Consider the following 18,248-nt stretch of genomic DNA (forward strand, 5'->3'; position numbering starts at 1 on the left):
TCTTCAAACTGTTTCTGATGATGAATATCGCCAACAAGGATTAGTTAAAATGCAATGGATTAAGTTGGTGGTTTGGAAGAATCACAGGTCTAGAAACTTAGCAATGACAAAAGAAGATGTGAACTGAAGAAATTATTTCAATTTATGAACACAAACAGGACATGCACTCAAACAGTGCTTGGTCTACACTACCTTTTAAGCATTAGTCTCCTCTTCAGATAGTGTGGTCTGAGTGACTTTGTCAGTTTTAAAAATTAATATTTTCAAACACGTTTACCCTCCCCCCTGCCCGCCAAATAAAGTCTCCAGCTAGTTATATAGTTTTGCTATTTGGTTCTTCAGAGCCCATTCCTAATCAGTATTGAAGCAGGACCTCTCATTAATAGTAACAGCAATTGTGCTTCTATAATTGGGCTACCAGCCATGCTGCCCCCCATTATCAGAAGTTCTCATTCAGAGACATCAGTTTTGAAATAGCTGTCAATTTTTAATTTACCAAACCCAAAAAATGGATGAGTCAGCAGATGTTCAAAAACAGTAGCTTAGAGAGTGGGAACTGCTCCATACATTTCAACACGGTGTCACTCTCAAGACCCACGGCTCTGAGGGCTCCTGTCAATACTCCTTCAGCAGAAGACTTTCTACATATTGGGAAGAAAAAATTGCAGTGGCCCTGGCACACCTCCCAAACAAATACACCTTGGCTGCTGTGGTGAGTACTAGAGGGAACCCCTACTGCTGCACCTCTCCAGAGGGCCACAGGGCATATCTTTCCACTAATGCTAGGCCTGAGGGGAAGTCGGGGGGAGGGAGAAAAGGGACCTTCACTGAAATTTCTATGGAGGGACGAGGTAGCTCCTTGCTCCTGTCCCTGCCACAGAGGTGCCCCTGCTGTACTGGAGCTAGAGTCCTGGATTGCCTATGGGGGTGTGGAGCTGGATGTACAAATGGATATACATTGCGTGAACAGTTTTGCAAATGAGGCCCTACATGTCAACGAGAGCTGTTGCCTGGGCAGCGTTAATAGCGTGTAGTGGACAGCAATATGATAAATATGGTGGCTGTTGGCAAAAGCTGACATTTTACTGAAATACCACAGCTGCCGAAAAAAGGAGCACCAACAACTATGGAGAAAAGCGGCTGGAGTTTTGACTCTCATCTCTCAGTATCTGGAGGGTCATTACAGCCTGCTTGACCACATTTGCATTCCTATGGCTACAAAGTTTTTCCAAGGTTTCTATAATGTTGTCCTCTTCTACTTCTTGTTTCAAATCACCTGAAGGGAGATCAAATGTAGACTTTTTAAGGGCATGCAGTAGTGAATACTCTGAAGGACATACTAGAGTGTAAGGCTGTATTACAGCCACAGGTTAATTCTACTGTTTTATTTAAATACAAATTTCTTAAGAGTCTTACTTAGGATGATTTTTGTGAAGTGTTAACTAATTTCCCTGTTTAACTATCTTTTTCTTTTCTGACATCACTCTGCCAAGAAGAGCTAGATGTTAAATATTACTTTTTAAGAATACATTACGAAAAGACATGCTCCTGCCTCCTCTTGCTTTATTTTGCTTCAGCATTTCATACTAGGAAGACTTAACTCTCAGCATCGAAGTTAAGAGATGTCTAAAGAGCGCTCACTAAATAGCCCACTGAGAAAATCTTTATGGGTCAGATCCCCAGCTGCTGTAAACCAGCAGAACTCCTCTGAAATCAATATGGCTTTGCTGATTTATATTAGCTGAGGATCTGACCTACCCGTTTTATGGTTCAGCAATCTAGGCCCATGTGTTTGATATGAGGACTGTTGGGATATAATACATGGAAAAAGTCTACACAGGTGATAGATTTTTAAACTTAGAAATTCTTGGGTTTTCAAAAAGAAAAATATTAGATTTGGAATCCACGTTCTGGTTTCCCCTCACCTGTTGTAGAAAAATGTGGATAAAAAGTTAAACTGATTTGGGCAGACTCTCTCCATTGGCACATAGTTTACTTAGAGCCAGCTTAACCAGTCAGCTGGGGATTATTTCCCACCACCCCACCCCCCAAATAGAGGAATCCCTAGGCAGCATGGTGCCAGCATGGCCGTTGTTTGTCCACGATCTCCTTAGCCTCAGTATAGGGGACGTGGCCAGGATGTGGGGGTGGGGTCAGTGAGCCAATATATCTGGTTGCTTTTATGGCTGCTGTAACAGCCCCCTGAGCTAAATGGTTGCAAGGCTGTTGTACCCATTTTACTTTGGGTATCGGAGCTGGTGCATGCTGGCTCCAAAACTGAAGAACCGTGAAGGTGTCTCAGTGTTGTTTTGTCGTCGCCCCGCACCCATCCTTCCCCCAGACTTTTGCCTTAACTCCACCACAGGTAGTCCCAATGACTTCAGTAGACTTCTCATAAAGTAAAAAATTATCCCGTGAGAGGAAGAAAGGCAGTCAGGTCCTTACCTAACAGTAAGAAATAAGCCTCTTGTTGCTGCTAGTTTTGGAGGCAGACTCACAACAGGCTGAAAATACTTCAATGACAGACTTTTTGTGATTCCACAGTAACCGAAATGGACAGACTCTTAGTGCCAAAGTGAAATTACCTGAATTAAGAAGGCTGCACAATAGGCCCATTGCATTATATTTCACCTCGGGTCCTGTGCTCTCATCTTGTAGAAGTTTATGTAAGTTTTGAACTAGCCTTGACTCCTTAAATGAATCTTCGATGACTTCTGAAAATAAAATAAGATGTCATGGAAATAATTCCAATTTTTTAAAATGAAAAATACGTCGGTAACTTGCACATGAAAAATGGAAAATCTGTCAAACTAGATGGAAAATGGCTGTCCTGCCTTAATTCAGATATAAGACCTGATCCTGTCAGGTGCTGAGCACCCCAAGCTCCCATTAATTTTATTGAAAATTGAGAATGCTCAGCACCTCTCAGCATCTGCCCCATAAAGCAGTTCAGCCATATATAGTGAATCTTCTACATCATGGTTTAATTCATATGCATGTATCTTTATTAGCCTTTCCTCACATTCTCATGGTTGTGGGTAGTTGACATAATCTACTGTATGTAGACCTTTTTCTGACTTAAACAATGCTGGAAATGTTGATTCATGTCTAAGACTACATTCTTTTCTTGGCCTTCGTCCACGATGGAAATTAACATTAATATTGGCTTCTTGTAGTTGTGTCTTACAACTTGGTACAAAATTCATGCTCTTAAATACAATTGTTGTTCTTCCGATTAGACTGTAATATCTTCAGGATAGTGTCTTTTATGTCCTATGTATACAGCACCAAGCTTAATAAATAGAAAATCCCATTTTCAAAGGTACTGAGCAACCACAAATCCTGTTGAAGCTGATGGGAGCTGTGAGGTTTCAGCACAACTAGGAATCCCGCCCATTAATTGTAACTGTGAAGATGAGTGTTTTCATTTTCTTCATTCAGAGCTTATGCAGGATCCTTTATCCTATTTTGTCATTTCTACCATCCAAAATATCTCTGCTAGAGTGCTCTTCCTCTACCCTGACATTACTTTCTCCTTGAATCACATTGACTATTCTTTAAGAATGAAGGCCTTATGTAATTTCCAACAACATCTCTACACTCCTTTCCTCCATTAACATTTTTGCTTCCTCTATACTCTTCCTGAATCTCTTTTTGTCATCATCGCGGTTGCATGCTTTCTAACACTGCCTAATAGCTATCAAATAACTTTTTGTCCCCATCTGCCAAGCATCCTCTACTCTTCAAATCCCTCCTAAAACCAGCCTCTTCAAGAAATCCCTTGTTCCTGCTTCTCATTGGTAATCCCCAGGCCATCTGTCTTCTGTACTGTTGACTGTAAATAGACCATAAGCTTTTTAAGGCTAAGAATATACCTTACATAAATTCTGTAAATCACTGTGCAAATTAACAGGGCTATAAAACATTTATATTAATAACAAGAACAACACCTTAAACCAGTACTCAAACCAACACTCTGCGGGAGGGAGGATACCTAAATTAATTGCAGATGCTATGGCCAATGCAATCAGAGCTTCATTCTGCATGATAACATGTTCGCTTGTTGTCATGGAAACCAGGTGCTTCACTCCTTGTGCCTGCTGGATGGCTTTGACCACTTCCTATTGTCAATCAAACAAAAGAAATGGGTCAGATGAAAGTATAACAAATCAAAAGATGAGTCACAAATAACACTGAGGTGACACAGGAAAATCACATTTCATCCCTGATAGTCTCTGAATCGATGGAAATGGTTTCCCTGCCATGACTAAGCTTTAATCTGGATACATTTGCTGTATTTTGTCTTCACTGCCAGAGAGAAAATTTTGGCTGCATTAGTCATTCACTTCTGCTTGAAAGCCATCTTAAATTCATTTATCTGGAATATCAGTGTTTAGATGGGCTTCCGTTTGTCTTTTACTTGTTCATCATGTTCCAACTTTTAATTATTAAAGCTTCTAAATTAGTAGTGACTCAATTTTGCTTTATCCAACTTTATGCAAATTTTAATTCCATTTTATATCAGAGTGAAGCAGTGGTTGAAAAGCCTTTGTATAATCAATCAGAATAGCCTTTGCTATAAGAAACAAAGCCTTTTCTAAAATATCAACAGCATTTTGTCATCAGAAAACCTATGTTCATCTCTCCCTGAAGCAAGGACTATGAAGCTGAAGTGAACCCATTAGAATTTCTGAAAGAGATTTTGGTCTATGACACAGGTGGGTTTTTCAGCTGTTCATAGTTTTAAAAAAAATACTGGCTTCATGTTTGAACATGGTAAAATGTTTATGAAAGTGGAAGATTGAGCCTAGGATGCTTGATAGCTGGGTCAGGAATTAGTATTCAATTATGGAGTTTTTCACCTCCAGGTTGCTGATTCAAATCCAGCCCAGTTCACTGAGTGACTGAAAGTTTATTACCAAATGATGTCTGAAATGAATGTACTGAATTAAGTCCATTCCAATTGATAGGTGTCCATATCACAAAACAGCCAAATGCACTGACTGACTCCCTTCTTGGGAGTTTAAGCAAAAAAGGACTCCATGGCTGTGGAGGACAACCTACTGTCTCATACCAGAAAGGGGGCCATCCAGGTTGGTGCTGAGGCATGTTGGAGGGGCGGTAAGGAAAAGCTTGTACTGTTGCTGTGTGTGCTATCAGCCTGGCAGTAAGCACACAGCAACAAGGATGTCATCCAGGCAGCAAGAACTCCTGACAATTAAAAAAACAAACAAACAAAAAACCCAGTAATTTCATACTGGGGATCTACTGTGCCGCAAAAGCGATGCCAGCAATCGGTTTGCTTCTCCGCGAACGCCAGCATGCTCCTGGGTATCACACCATTGCACAAGTCTGTTCAGCAGCAGGGGGTCCTGTCCCAGAATCTCTGAAGTGTCAGCTGAAAAGAGAAGAATGACATGTCCAGGTATTTACTTGGTGCCTGTAGCACAGAGGGTGCAGTCTAAAAGAGGATCTTTGCAGATGTCTAGTTCTGTTGATGGTCCTCACTTGCCCTACTGAAGGGCACTGCTGTTTAGTTTGCGTGGTACCACACTCTACGAACGAGCTGTTCATGAATACAGTACACGTGTAAGTCAGACATAAGTTCCAAGAAATTAAAATGTTTAATGGTTAGAACAGGGGAATGGCAATCAGGACTTCTGGAGCTTGAGCAAAATCCCTAGCTAGTATAAAACTGTGTCGCTCCATTGAAGTCAATGAGGCTACACTGATTTACTCCAGTGGGGGTTCTGGTCTGGCCACTGATTTACTGTACACCCTGGGCAAGTTATTTAAGGTATCCATGTCTGTTTAATCTACCTATAAAATAGACATAATATAAATCTACTGCCTGAGCTGAAGCAGTACTTAATTCACATCTAAAGTGTTTTGAGAGCCCTAGAAGTGAAAATTACTATTATCATTGTCTTTTAAAGAAGGCATAAGACAGCTCCCCTTATTTTTTCTCCCCATTCCCTCTGCCTGTTTCTTGCACCCACTCTTTGAATGTTGTCCTAAAATTGACTGTAAACTCTTCAGAGCAGGGACTCTCTCTTGCTATATTCCAATGTGTCTAGGGCAAATCTTCTTTGTATTGTGAGAGTGTTTAGAAGTCCTTGTCATGGACCAGAACTACACTGCGCTAGGCGCTGTACAAATGAAAAGGGGGTCTATGCCTTAAAGAGCTTAAAATATAACTAGGACCTTATCCAGAACACAACTTTTAGATGCTGCCATAATACACATAAGAGGAAAGGGGGGCTGGCTGAAAAACAATTCCATCTCATGCAAAATTTTGAGATTTTGAAATTTTGTTTTTGTTCAGCATTGGAACAAAACAGAGACCTTTTTGAAATTTTTTGCAAAAATTCAGACACACACACACAGCCAGGGTGAGGGTTCCCAACTTCCCAGAGGGTGTGGCAAACCCATATTCAAGACCCTGGTCCAAATCATGCAAGAGTAGGGACTTGAATCTGGTTGACAGCCCAGGTGAGTGTCCTAATCACAAGGTTACTGGCTTGTGAATGCCAGAAGAGTAAAATTAAATAAACTTTCTCAAACATCAGAAGAACATTTTCTTTGTCGGACTTAATTTGAATTTTGAACAATGTTTTCAGGAGGTGCTTCTTTTCTCTGAACCTCTTCACCCATCCCTCCTCATGACTTTTGTCTCATGAGATACCAAAATGCCAGGAATTCTAACCTTTGTGATTTTCACTTAGAAATGACTCACTAGATAATCCTCTTTATACGAAAATGAGCCTCTAATAGTCTGCATTCATTTATGCAGGTTAGTGTTTCTGAGGAAAATTGCTGCCACAATCCTTAAAAGTTCTGACAACAGCAAAAGAGAAGTGATGCATGATCCCGATGAACTCCTTTGATATCCATATAGTTGTAACACACACAGTTCCACAGGAACGTTATTGCAATTTAACTTAATTAAAGCCATGTTGTTATAAAATGTTACCGATTAAAATGGTTAGGATCTGGAAAGTGCTACTCAGTTCAACAGAAAGTGCTGATAAAAGGGGTACTGAGGCATATAAAGGCTTTTGTTTTAACTAAATATGATGGTGACTAGGGAGCTGCTCCTGTGAAGGTCTTAGAACCAGCTGGCAGATGTTTATTGTCTCAGTCCCCACTGACCACAATAGGCATTTAGGGCATTCAGTACTTTGTAGGATCAGCTCTTAGGATTCCACAAATAAACTCCAAAGTTAAACCTTGAGGTGTCTTTTCAATATATATATTTTAGGAGAGGAGGAAGGAGCAAGAGATGAGAGAGGCAAATTACTTCAGCTCTTCTAAGTCTCTCAGTAAGTGTAGAGTGCCCATCCATGTTGCCACAGAAGCATTTAAAGTAGTAGTTAATAGCTGGGGAGGAAGGGGTTTGCACAATCCGCTGTGCCTCAACCTGTCTTAGGCAGAGGATATAGATATCCAGCCAACTCTAATGCTCCTTCAATTCCTCTCTCTGCACCAGTCAGAACAGACCTATCCTTTTCTGTCATGTTTAATCTTTAGCTCTAGCTTGTAGTTTGAGGTTCAGTTGACTTTAAAGACTTTATTTATTTATTGTTGCTTTTCAGGGGTGAGAGTGGTGTTGGATGACTTTTTTGGTTACTGTAAGGCCATGATGAGTACATCTAAGAAATTGGATTAAGAGGTGTTCTTTCTTGCCCTGCAATGTTGCCTGCTTCATCTGGGCATGAAATATGCCTTTTATGTCTTGACCACGGGGCATTTGGTAAAGGCTGTAGTGTCTGCCAGGCCTTTTCAAAAAGGATCTGATAGGACCATAACATGACTCCAGAGTCTACTGCAGCTCCACACTTTTTAAAAACATGTCAGGGGTGTGGGAAGGGAGGATATTTTATATTTTCCTTCCATTTTCTCTTACCCCCAGAATACGGAGGAAGAATGGACAGGAGAAAACCCGAGTGGCAGCATCCACATGGCAGAAGTGGTACTCTCAAAGCTTCTGAACCTGTCCAAAGATCACCCGTTCACGCATTTCCTGAGTGAGAATCTCTTGTCCCATGATTGTCCCAGGCAATGATTTCATCTCCCCGCTCAGGTCACTTCACATGAGGCTAGCTGTGGTTTTGAGATAAGAACTGTTTGTGTTTATCTCAGGAGACCCGGACAGTCCAGCTAGAGTCCAGAAAGTTTTCCTCTAAGAGGTGCTATGTTGGCAAACAAAACCAGTTTAAAAGGCTTGCTCAAAGCAGAGGCCCTGACCTGGTTTCTTGTTCAGTTGGATTTTTCTGTTGGCACTGCTGGCAATAAAGCTCTCTAAGCCCAAGTCTAATTAGACACCATTTAGAAGGAGAGACATCTTTATATCTTCAATTGGAATGTTGGCCTTGTTTGAATTGTGCCCACTTCATAACTTCCAGCTATTGCTTTAAAAAGCTACTGTGTGGCCATGTGACTAGGTGCATAAATCCATCAGGGTGGCTCCAACGGCAATACACTGGGGAAATGAGTTACTGTTGGTAAGCACTTCCTTTTTGGTGGTGTGATGCTGAAAGCTATAAGCACAAAGGCATCTAGATTGCTGTAATTAGAGAGAAACATGCCTTTCTAAATTCTGCAGGCATCAGCATGTCTAGCGATTTGTCAAAGTAATTAGTTTATACTAGATAATACAATTGACTAATTTAGTAGAGACTTGTTAGTAGACACATGTTCATGAGAGTGTTTCATGCTGAGTTAATTAAGGTCAGTGTTGGCTCATGGGTAAATAGACCATAAGGCAATTAAAGATGGGAGGCTTTTGCCCTTACTGTCATGGAAGGGTAAAACTTAAATACCATTTTAGATTTTTTCGTACTCTACCCTAGAATATTCTTCATTTTTTCAAATTCAGAAGTGGATTCTTGTTTTTGATATTGCTGTCTCATTGGTGCTAATTTCTGATCTCATTTATACCCATGTAAATCTAAAATAACTGAATGAAAGTCACTGGAATCTTATGGGCATAAAACTATTGTGAGCAAGAATTGAAGCGGCTTCTTAGCATTTTATAATTCAGGGCTGGTTTATTCTAATGTTTCTTAATTTCAGAAAAATATCCTCTGATAACTGTCCTCGCAAGTCTGAAGTTGTCACCTTCAAAATTCTTCAAAGACTCATACAGACTGAATATTAGTAATTCTCTCCAAAGCATGAGCAGGAAAAATAGTTTTATTATGCTAAGCTTCCTTGTCATTTGTAATGTCATCTGTCTACCGTGGTGAGATGCAAATGGAAACTTTCTACTGAATTAAAGATTTTTTTTGTACTGATTGTACGGATTCTAGGCCTGACTCTCCATTGCCTTGTACTTTGTGTTCATTTACAAAATCAATGCAAATTGCTGCCAAATCAACTGTGGTATTTTATGAGACTATATAGGGTAAGGCGGTAGGGAATCAGCCCTTTGTTTTCCCCACATAGCAGATGAATCCATGTGAGATAAGGCCTTACTCTGCGTATACCAGCTCTCTGTGACAGTTCTGAAATGAGAACCGATCATTCAGTTTTCTGGATGTTTTTTCTTGTTCTGATTCTTAAACCATGAGGCATGTTGTTCTAGGATAGCTGCTCATGTGTGCTGAAAAAACCAAGCGATTGCATCACAAAAGCACAGGATTTGCTTTCTTATGTCATGATGTTCTGGTAGGACATTGTTTGTATCAGGATGAATTATCGCATTATGGTAAATGGAGAGCACAATTTACAAACTTGAATTCCTAACCTGAGCACCCATTCCTGTATCTTGGTTCTTAGAAGGGCAATTAGATGCATAAAATCAGTGTTGTCATGCTTCATGCCCAGCTGTGTGGTCAACTGTAGGCTGTGGGCTTCCAAATATGAAACTTAAGCACACAGTATAATCTAGTTATAATGCCCAAAAGAGATTCAGATCCTTTTAATGATTTGCAGGATGTCGGATAAACCTATAAATATCAGGACTGTACAGAAATATTTGGGAAACCTTCCCCTGCTCTCTCTTTCTTCTGGATCCTTTCTATTCCCCCATTCTACTGTTCACTCACTTTAAACTCTCAGATTATAAATCTTTGGCCTGATTCCCCTTACCATTATGTTAATTTTATGCTAGTGTAGCTCCATTAACATCTCTTGTTCAGGCTTTAGTTATCTCTCACTTAGATTTTTTTCAACCTTTGTTCAGGCCTCTCCGTATCTCATATATTGCTGTCAAGATGCTTGAGTTTTTTGGTGTAGTGGATTTGATGCACTGGACAAAACTGTTTTAACTCTACTGGCTTAATGGAATTATGTCTGCTGAGCATTTGGCCCATTGTTTGTTCACATTTCCAAAGTGTATTTTCCCTTTCACTGGTAGCTTGTAAAACATTTTAAGGTGACGTTAGTCTGTGCTCAGCAATTCTCTACCTTGACCATCTGTTAACATTCTCAGTGTTCCAAGAAGTTTAAACTGCACGGGAGCCATTTCTGATCTCAAAAGCATCTGGATCCGCTCTGCCACTCCTTCCTCCAGCATCTGAACTTTGTTAGCAACTAGAAAATGAAACCAGAAAGAAAAAAATTATCATTTGCAGAATATGAACTTGGGGCTCAGGGGCTGCAATGATGAAGAGACAGGGAGAATTGGATATATTCAACTGACAACATAACAGTTGTTTTTCCTGTGGTTCCTGAACATTAACACGGAGTAAGTCTCTAATGGTCCAGTTTGGTTGAAAGAAGCACCCTAAAGGTCAGAATTGTACAAATATTATACAGGAACAGTGAGTGCTCTGCGTGCGCACATGGACTCACTCACTCTTTGTTTTTTCCAACCTCTTTGAGTGTGGGCCAGGGGTCAGAAGATTTGTTCTCTGTTTGTTCATCCCTATTCAGAATGTGATGCAGTAGAAATGTTTTACCTAAGTTTTGTTTGGAAAGTGAAGTGCCTTTGCATTTGAGATAACTGATGCTTCATTGTTGCTGACAACGTTGCTTCTGTGCTCTCCTCCCCTTCCTAAACCTGTTTCTCTGCACCACTCTTTAGTGCAATAAATCCTGGTATTGATCAGAAGCTTCCCTTGAAAACGTCTGAATGCTGCTTAACTCAGCTACCAAAGTCTGCTTCCTCCAAAGAAATTTTATCCTTCCTTCTGCATATTTTTGTCTTTCCTGGGGCAACTGCATCAGGCAAGAATCCTCCTGTCCTTTCCCTTACCCATCTTGCAGGCATGCTGAGAAAGAGACACTAACTGTTAATTACCTTGTTTGTAATTTCCTTTGGTTCCAATAGCACAAACTCAAACCCCAGTCTCTTGAGTGTAGTAGAATTCACATAAACTCTCCCCTCTCCCTCTCCCCAGCACTACTCAGTTTGAATCAATTAAAGACAGCTTTTGTCCCCATCCATATCTTTTTAGAACATATCTAATTGATTTCCATCTTACATTCTCTTTGACTTCCCTTTCACTTTTATCTTATTCCCTTTTAAAGGTGTAGCCTGTGCAGTATTAATGCTTGTGGGGAATATATCTTCAGTATGGGGGCCCTGCTGAGAGTGTCCATATTTTGAGGTTTGATCTAATAATGGTGATGGATAGCAAAGACCAGGATGAGAATAGGATGTCACAGAATTTATAAGTGCTGTGTTTTCCACATTATTGCTGCTTTTAAGTAAATAAGAGTGTGTAGGTGTCTTCTTTTAAAATTCTTCAATTTCTTTAATTAGTTCATTTCATGCAGCCTATGGTAATTGATAGATTTCTTTATTTAGCCCCCATCTATGATTTTTCTTTTTCATGTTCTGATGCACAGCTTGCTAGTTTCCTAGAACAAACTCACACTTCAGAAAAATCATGATTTGTTTGAAATAGTTTTTTTGAACAATGGAGATTACCAAAATTAAATTATATTCAAGATCAAAGCACAAGTATCTGATGATCACACATAGGTCATTACTAAAGTACAATTGCACAAACCATTAAGATTGGCTGGCAGTGGGTCTATCCTAAGAGGGAAGGATACAAGAGGAATTAAACTGCAGCTTGCAGACACATTACCTTCTTCTGTGAGCCTGATAGATCCTATAAGGTATGCAAGGTCTAGGTAATTCACTGCTTGGTTAATAAACCTCCAAGGAAAACCTAGGCACTATACTAAAGGAAGTGGGATTGGGATTTACTGAAGGGGTTCTTCCTCTTGAGTCTATGTCATGCCAATGTCCCAGACTGCTGTTAAGGGGACCTGAGCACGGGCAGTGCTCTCTTTCAAATGAGAGATTCATCAATATCCTCACTACTTGTGATCATTAAAGACCCCACAGCACCTATTACAAGAATAAAGTCAATGAGAGTTGAGCATCTAACTCCCTTTGGCATTTTTGAAAAAATCTCACCCTACATTCTAATGTAGGTAATTTACATCCTGTCTAACTAAATTACCCTCCCTGTTTCAGCTAGATAAGGTATTATTTTTCCCTTTCCCACCTTAAAGTCTTGTGTAGTATTGCTCTGCGCTGTTAAACAGCTGTTAGGTTTTCTCCCAGAGGCTGCTACAGCCGTGTTTGTACTCCAAGTTCAGACTGTTTGTAAAGAGTCGTCCTTGTGCTACTTTATGTAGTGCAACATTGTAGAAAAGTTCCCCGAGATCCTGGCAAGGAGCTTTTTTTAAAGGCAGATGCAGGATAAGTACCTTCATTGCCAAACCAAGGCCTGGTGCACATGATCCAAGACTTAGCCATTTAAGGGGACAGGTGCCTAGTTATAGTCAAGCAGAGACACTGTGGAAGCTCAGCCCTACGGAGCTCCAGGAACAGGATAGCAGAAACTTTAGGTTGGGTCACTTGCAAAGGCACAGTCAGATCATTAGTAGAGTGCTATGGCTGTAGAATACCACAATAATTTTTGCTGTATATAAGCACAGGTATTATTTCAGCATTTCTGTGCTAAAAGGCACTTTAAGAGTTAATTCTGTAGGCTTCACTGAAACAAAAAGTTGTGCTCAACCATCTGTTACTTCCAGATTATGACTAATAAAGCACCTTCCTTGGTTTTAACCATGTGTCCTTCTCTGTGTTCCTCTGTGTTTGTCACATCACATCATGACAGCTTTCAGGTAAGGGGATAGCGCTGTGATTTCTCTGCGTTTTATATGTCTGCATAACACAGACCTGTTGTGAACTTGACCCTGTTATGTACTTGCAACTAAAGTTACTTTTCAGTAATAGCCATGTTTGTCATGCAATGCCAGATCGTTCTTAAGTGAAGGAAATATGGGTTAAGCACAGAGCTGGACAGGAACTGGATTTTCCATTTTGTGGAGAAAATTATTTCAAATTATTTCAGAAAAAAATTCTGCTCCAAAATTGATCTAAAGCAGATAATGAAATTCCCCAAAACATTTTTATCAAAACATTTCATTCTGATTTTTGACCTTTTAAAACTTGTAAAAACTTTATTTGGAAAGTTGTTTAAAAAATTGAAACAGTGAGTTCTAAGTGTCAAAAGGGGATGTTTCAACATTATTGAAAAGCTTCATTTTATTTTTTTAGAAAATTTCTCCTCTTCTCCTTTCAAATGAATATCACCAGTTTAGGACAATTGATCAGGACTGTGCTATGAAGTATATGACATCTCTCTCTCTCTCTCTCTCTCTCTCTCTCTCTCTCTCACACACACTCACACACTCACACTCACACACACACACACACACACACACACACACACACACACACACAGTTTGATCAACATACAGACTACAAGTCACCAGGGTACTCAACTTTAAACATGAGTATTGAGAGAAATGAATGAACTTCTGAAATGAAACTTGTGTTTTCTTCAGAAAGAGACAATTTATCAAATATTAAAAGGAGTCAGTGGAGAAGAGGCACAAGGCATAGCTACTAAACAAAAGGGGAAGGATATAAATATATTCCACGGCACTAATTTTGCTTTATTTTGTCAAACACTTGGAAATTTTTATTATATAAAGTCACCCATTTTGTACTCAGAAAAATTAAACAACTTGATCAGTTTAGTATTGAGACAGGAGGCCTCTAAGAACATCCTGTTGCTGCAGCTAGTAGTATTGGTGGCTGTGGAATTGGCACTTTTTTCTCGGAGCCAATGCTAAATCAGAGCCCCAACACGGTTTTTGGGTATTGTTGGAAGTGAGCAGACAAATTAATTTCTGGTCTCCGTTGCACTCGCATACAGAAGAGCTGCATTGACATGAGATGAGGCATAGAACCAATGTCCTGACATGTTTATTAAGGACCCTAAGAGCAGAAATGCTAAACTGCAACATATAGGTCAAATTCTAACTCATTCTAAATTAGTATTGGTTTCAAAGGAGGAGGGGAGCAATTTTGTAAAATTCCTGAAGATATAACGTGACATAATTCTTTCCTGCCCCCCTGCCCAGTTTAAAGAGCATCTACTGTTCTTCATTGTCTGTCCTAAGCTGTTACATAGGGTTTGTGTGCAACATGAAGCCTTTTCAGTGGTGGTTAATTAGATCCCTGTGAATAATTTCAAGCTTTTTAACTTTCTGCACATGAGCAGTCCCACTGAGTTATTCACATGCATGAGTTATTTTGCAGAAATGAAAGGCACCAGGATCTATGACTTCAGTAGATCTACCCTAGGTGTTGTCCCGTCCCTGCATGGATACAAGTTGTTTACGAATAGTGGATGGTCTACCAGCCCTGTACCTGGGATAGCAAGGTTTCGAAGGGCACTGAGTGCAGCATGTTGAACAGAAACGTCCCCATTCTCCACATGTTGCTCTAAAAGGTCCAAAAGCTGAAGTACCACTCCCAGCTGCACCATCCGTACACAGTTGCCATCTTAAGAAAGAGGGGAAAACAAGCATTCAGGAGGTGAGACAAAACACCAACATAGTTGTTATGCCCAGCAGTGGTTCACCGGGAAACATAAGGAACTATTGGCCTGGATGTTTTGTGGTTCAACAGGGATCATCTTTTAGCAAGAGCAATGGCAAGAGCCTCATCTGCACAGAACTTGCCTTCATGGTCAGCAAAGGTGACCTTAAGCTGCCTTTATATCTGCCCTGAGCTTGCTTCCAGTGCAACTTAACTTAAGCCAGCTAAATGGTCTCACAGGGCTTAGGACTCACCTCCACCTGGCCTCAGTTTACAAGCCCCAATTCCATGCTGGTGGAATCCTTTGCTGCCCCATTAGGGCAGCTTTAAGGTCACTCTGCACTTGAGAGGCACCAAGAGACCTTAGGGGGACTGAGGAACTGGCTCATCAAGTGTTGTGATTCTGATCTCAGTTAAACTGAGTTTTACACTGCTATAACTCCACCAGCATCATTGAATTACTGCTGATTAACATGTATGAGAGGAGAATTGGGTCCATAGCTACTTTAGCCTCTTCTGTGTAAGGGACTGAATTCTGATCTTGCATTTATTAATGGGTGAAATTCCCATTGACTTAATGAGTTACCCACTTAACACTGGTGAGAGTGAAAGCAAAATAATCAATCCCAAGAAATTCCTGCTTTGTATTGCCCTTTCTTCATAGTACCCTCCTTAGTGATGTACCTATCTTGAAACTCTTACGTCTTTATTTTCTGTGTATTACACTGTGATGGGGTATATCAACCCTGCACTGGCCCAGCAAAGGTTAACAAGGCACTTTGGGCCCAGGTGGCCACACCCCCTTGTCCTTGCTGGGCAAGCCCCTGGTGGAGAGAGTATCTAAAAGGCAGCAGCCCGGCTTACTCTGGGCTGGCTGAGGAGGATAGCTGGTGTGTGCTATCGGCTCATGCCAAAGCCCCAGCCTGAATATGCTGAAGACGTCGAATCCCCTGCGTGACCCTGGCGGATCATGGAGAATGCGGGAGACAGGAATCTGCTACCCTGGAGGGACTACAGGATTCAGAACCAAAGGTAGGAAGCAGTCCAGGAAAACATTTAGTGATATGGGACTCTGAACCTGAAACCAGAAACACAGGCGCCACAGGGCCCTGGGTCGAGATCCTCCTACCCCTTTCCATACCTACTGTGGGGTGTGATGATTGCCCAAGGGACAGGACACGATTGCCTTGTAGTAGGAATATGGAGCACTACTACGCAGGGTTATTGACACTGGGAGGCAAAGCCCTGACTTATTGATTCTGGTCATTAGGCCACGCTGCCCTGAGGACGAGGGTAGCTCTACTGACTTTCATCAGGGCTATGCTTCCTATCCCTACCCCCTTTTAATGTAAACTCTGATTGTTTGGTAAAATATGGCAAAGAACTGAGTACTGCATGCCAAGGGCCAGATGTTCTGGTGGTATAAATCTGTGAAGTTCCATTCATTTTAATGGAACCATACCAGACAAGGCTCTGACTCTAAAAGAGAGCTTAAATCCATTATACAACAACAAAATGATTTCAACTGATTTTTGTTCAGATTTTATATTTATCCTCCTGCAAGCCTCCTGATTGAACTTATTTAACTGCTTCTAAACCATAGGATTGCTCAATGCCATTTCCACTGCACTCTCTCTCTCTTCCTGATCTGTGCTGAGTGATGTGAGGTTTTTTCATAGGTTCCTTTTTGATGTGTGTCTAACATCATCATTACCATAGCATTTCAGCTAAACTATGCTTTTTCCTTTGTTACATATCTCAGTTGAAACTTGTCAATACTTTTGACATTTAAATGTGTACTTTGTGTGAAAATTGACATTCCTTGCGATTTTGCAAATTTCATTAAAGAAAAATCTTTTTCAATTTCCATTCATGAATGCGGCTTTTAATGGTGACATTTTGTCTGATTTCTCAGATCTGCTCTCCTGCAAGCTCCTGGGGTTTTGGAGATCAGAAAAATGAGAGAATTCACAAGTCTCTTTGGGTAGCTGTGTATCCTTTCTGGAAACAAGTTAAGGATTTGCAGAACTTTAGAGATAAAATATGTAGTGTGAAGTTTTTAAATAGGCTCAAGTCTGTACTGAAATACTCTCACTTCCAATTTTTTTTTTTTTTAAATAAAAGAGAGACAGAGAGAATGAGAATATTCTTCCTCCTCTAGTAATGTGCAAACAGGCACAATCACTTAAGTGGCCATCTTTCTTTGTCTGTCACAAAGCTCCCAAGTGGCTTTTTCTTTCTGTGGATTTTTGCCTGGATGACGGCAGCTTTGCATGCATCTTCAATTTAATGGCTCATAGTTAAAACCGGTTAAAAACAGCCATTTTCTCAGCTGCAAAAGCTGTCATCCTTTCACTGCCTCCTCACAGGTCCTTTAGCATGGCAATCAGATTGCCACAGGATTTCTTTACTTAAATTAAAGGCTGTGCATACATCAGCAGCACAGACTGAGGCCTGACAGTGATTATTCACTTCTTCTACATGGAATGTCTATTATGTGTGTGTGGTGGTGGAGAGGAGGGTGGAGAGAGAGAGGGAGGAGATGGCTCAGGAAGGGAAAGAGAATAAAGTGTCAAACACTTCAAATCTATGTTAGCACGTTTTTAAAGTCATAGAGGACATTTCCAGTGAGCAATAATGTACAATGGCTGATTCAGTGCTAGGAAAAATGCAATCAAGAATTCAGTCCCACCCTTAACTCTTTTTCTGTTATAACACACACAGGCTATTAAAACAACTGGGCAGCTCCATTAGCTTCTCCAGTAGAATTGACCAAATATTTTATTATGATTACCCATGAAATGCAGGAATTCATCAGGGTTTGAGCTGGGTTACAAAAGCTCCATGGTGTTAGTTTTTCTGTGGCTTGCACTCTCAATTATCTGAGGCCTAGCTGTTAGCAAACTCAGGGTGCCTCTAACCATGTCTTTTTTTTATAGTCCTACATAAGTGCGGTTCATTTCCTATCATATAGGCAATGCTACTTCTTTATGTTCCTCTGCTTATAGTCCTCAGCAATTACTGTTCCTTTATTTACACTGAGGGAACTTAGTGTGACAAAATGGTCTCCCTTGAAATTTCATCCTTAGTTTCAAGCCACTCAATTTTTCTTCTGAAATGACTATGGGTAAAGTGTTCCAAAGTCTCTTTTGGAAAGGAGACTTACACACTTAGGAACCTAAGTCACCTGGTGATTTTGGAAGTTTTACCCTATATCAGAATGAAGGGAAGTGGGGTGCACACAGAGCCCCTGGCAGGGGAAGAGAGAGAGTGGATGGGATACAGGGAGTCCCTGAAATTGGAGGGGAGGGTTGCAAGGAGCCCCTACTATGTGCACTGACCTTGACCAACAGAAGGGAAACATTGAACCCTCTAGTAGTAGTAA

At 40.6% G+C, this 18,248-nt stretch overlaps 1 protein-coding gene across 1 annotated transcript in view; it reads right to left on the reverse strand.

Moving 5' to 3' along the window:
* Positions 1 to 1,124: 1,124 nt before the first annotated feature.
* Positions 1,125 to 18,248, reverse strand: part of LOC137156185 (rap1 GTPase-GDP dissociation stimulator 1-like) — a 46,500-nt gene continuing 29,376 nt past the window's right edge. Inside the window, exons 9-14 of the mRNA XM_067552922.1 lie at positions 14,693 to 14,827; positions 10,411 to 10,536; positions 5,259 to 5,398; positions 3,995 to 4,121; positions 2,586 to 2,714; positions 1,125 to 1,276 (exon numbers count right to left, since the gene is read on the reverse strand). Of these exons, the coding sequence (XP_067409023.1) occupies positions 1,125 to 1,276; positions 2,586 to 2,714; positions 3,995 to 4,121; positions 5,259 to 5,398; positions 10,411 to 10,536; positions 14,693 to 14,827 (809 nt within the window). The remainder of the gene's footprint in view (positions 1,277 to 2,585; positions 2,715 to 3,994; positions 4,122 to 5,258; positions 5,399 to 10,410; positions 10,537 to 14,692; positions 14,828 to 18,248) is intronic.

The sequence above is a fragment of the Emydura macquarii genome, unplaced genomic scaffold (assembly GCF_026122565.2).
Source record: "Emydura macquarii macquarii isolate MOO-44397 ecotype Brisbane River unplaced genomic scaffold, CSIRO-AGI_Emac_v2 contig_1390, whole genome shotgun sequence".
Taxonomy (NCBI): domain Eukaryota; kingdom Metazoa; phylum Chordata; order Testudines; family Chelidae; genus Emydura; species Emydura macquarii.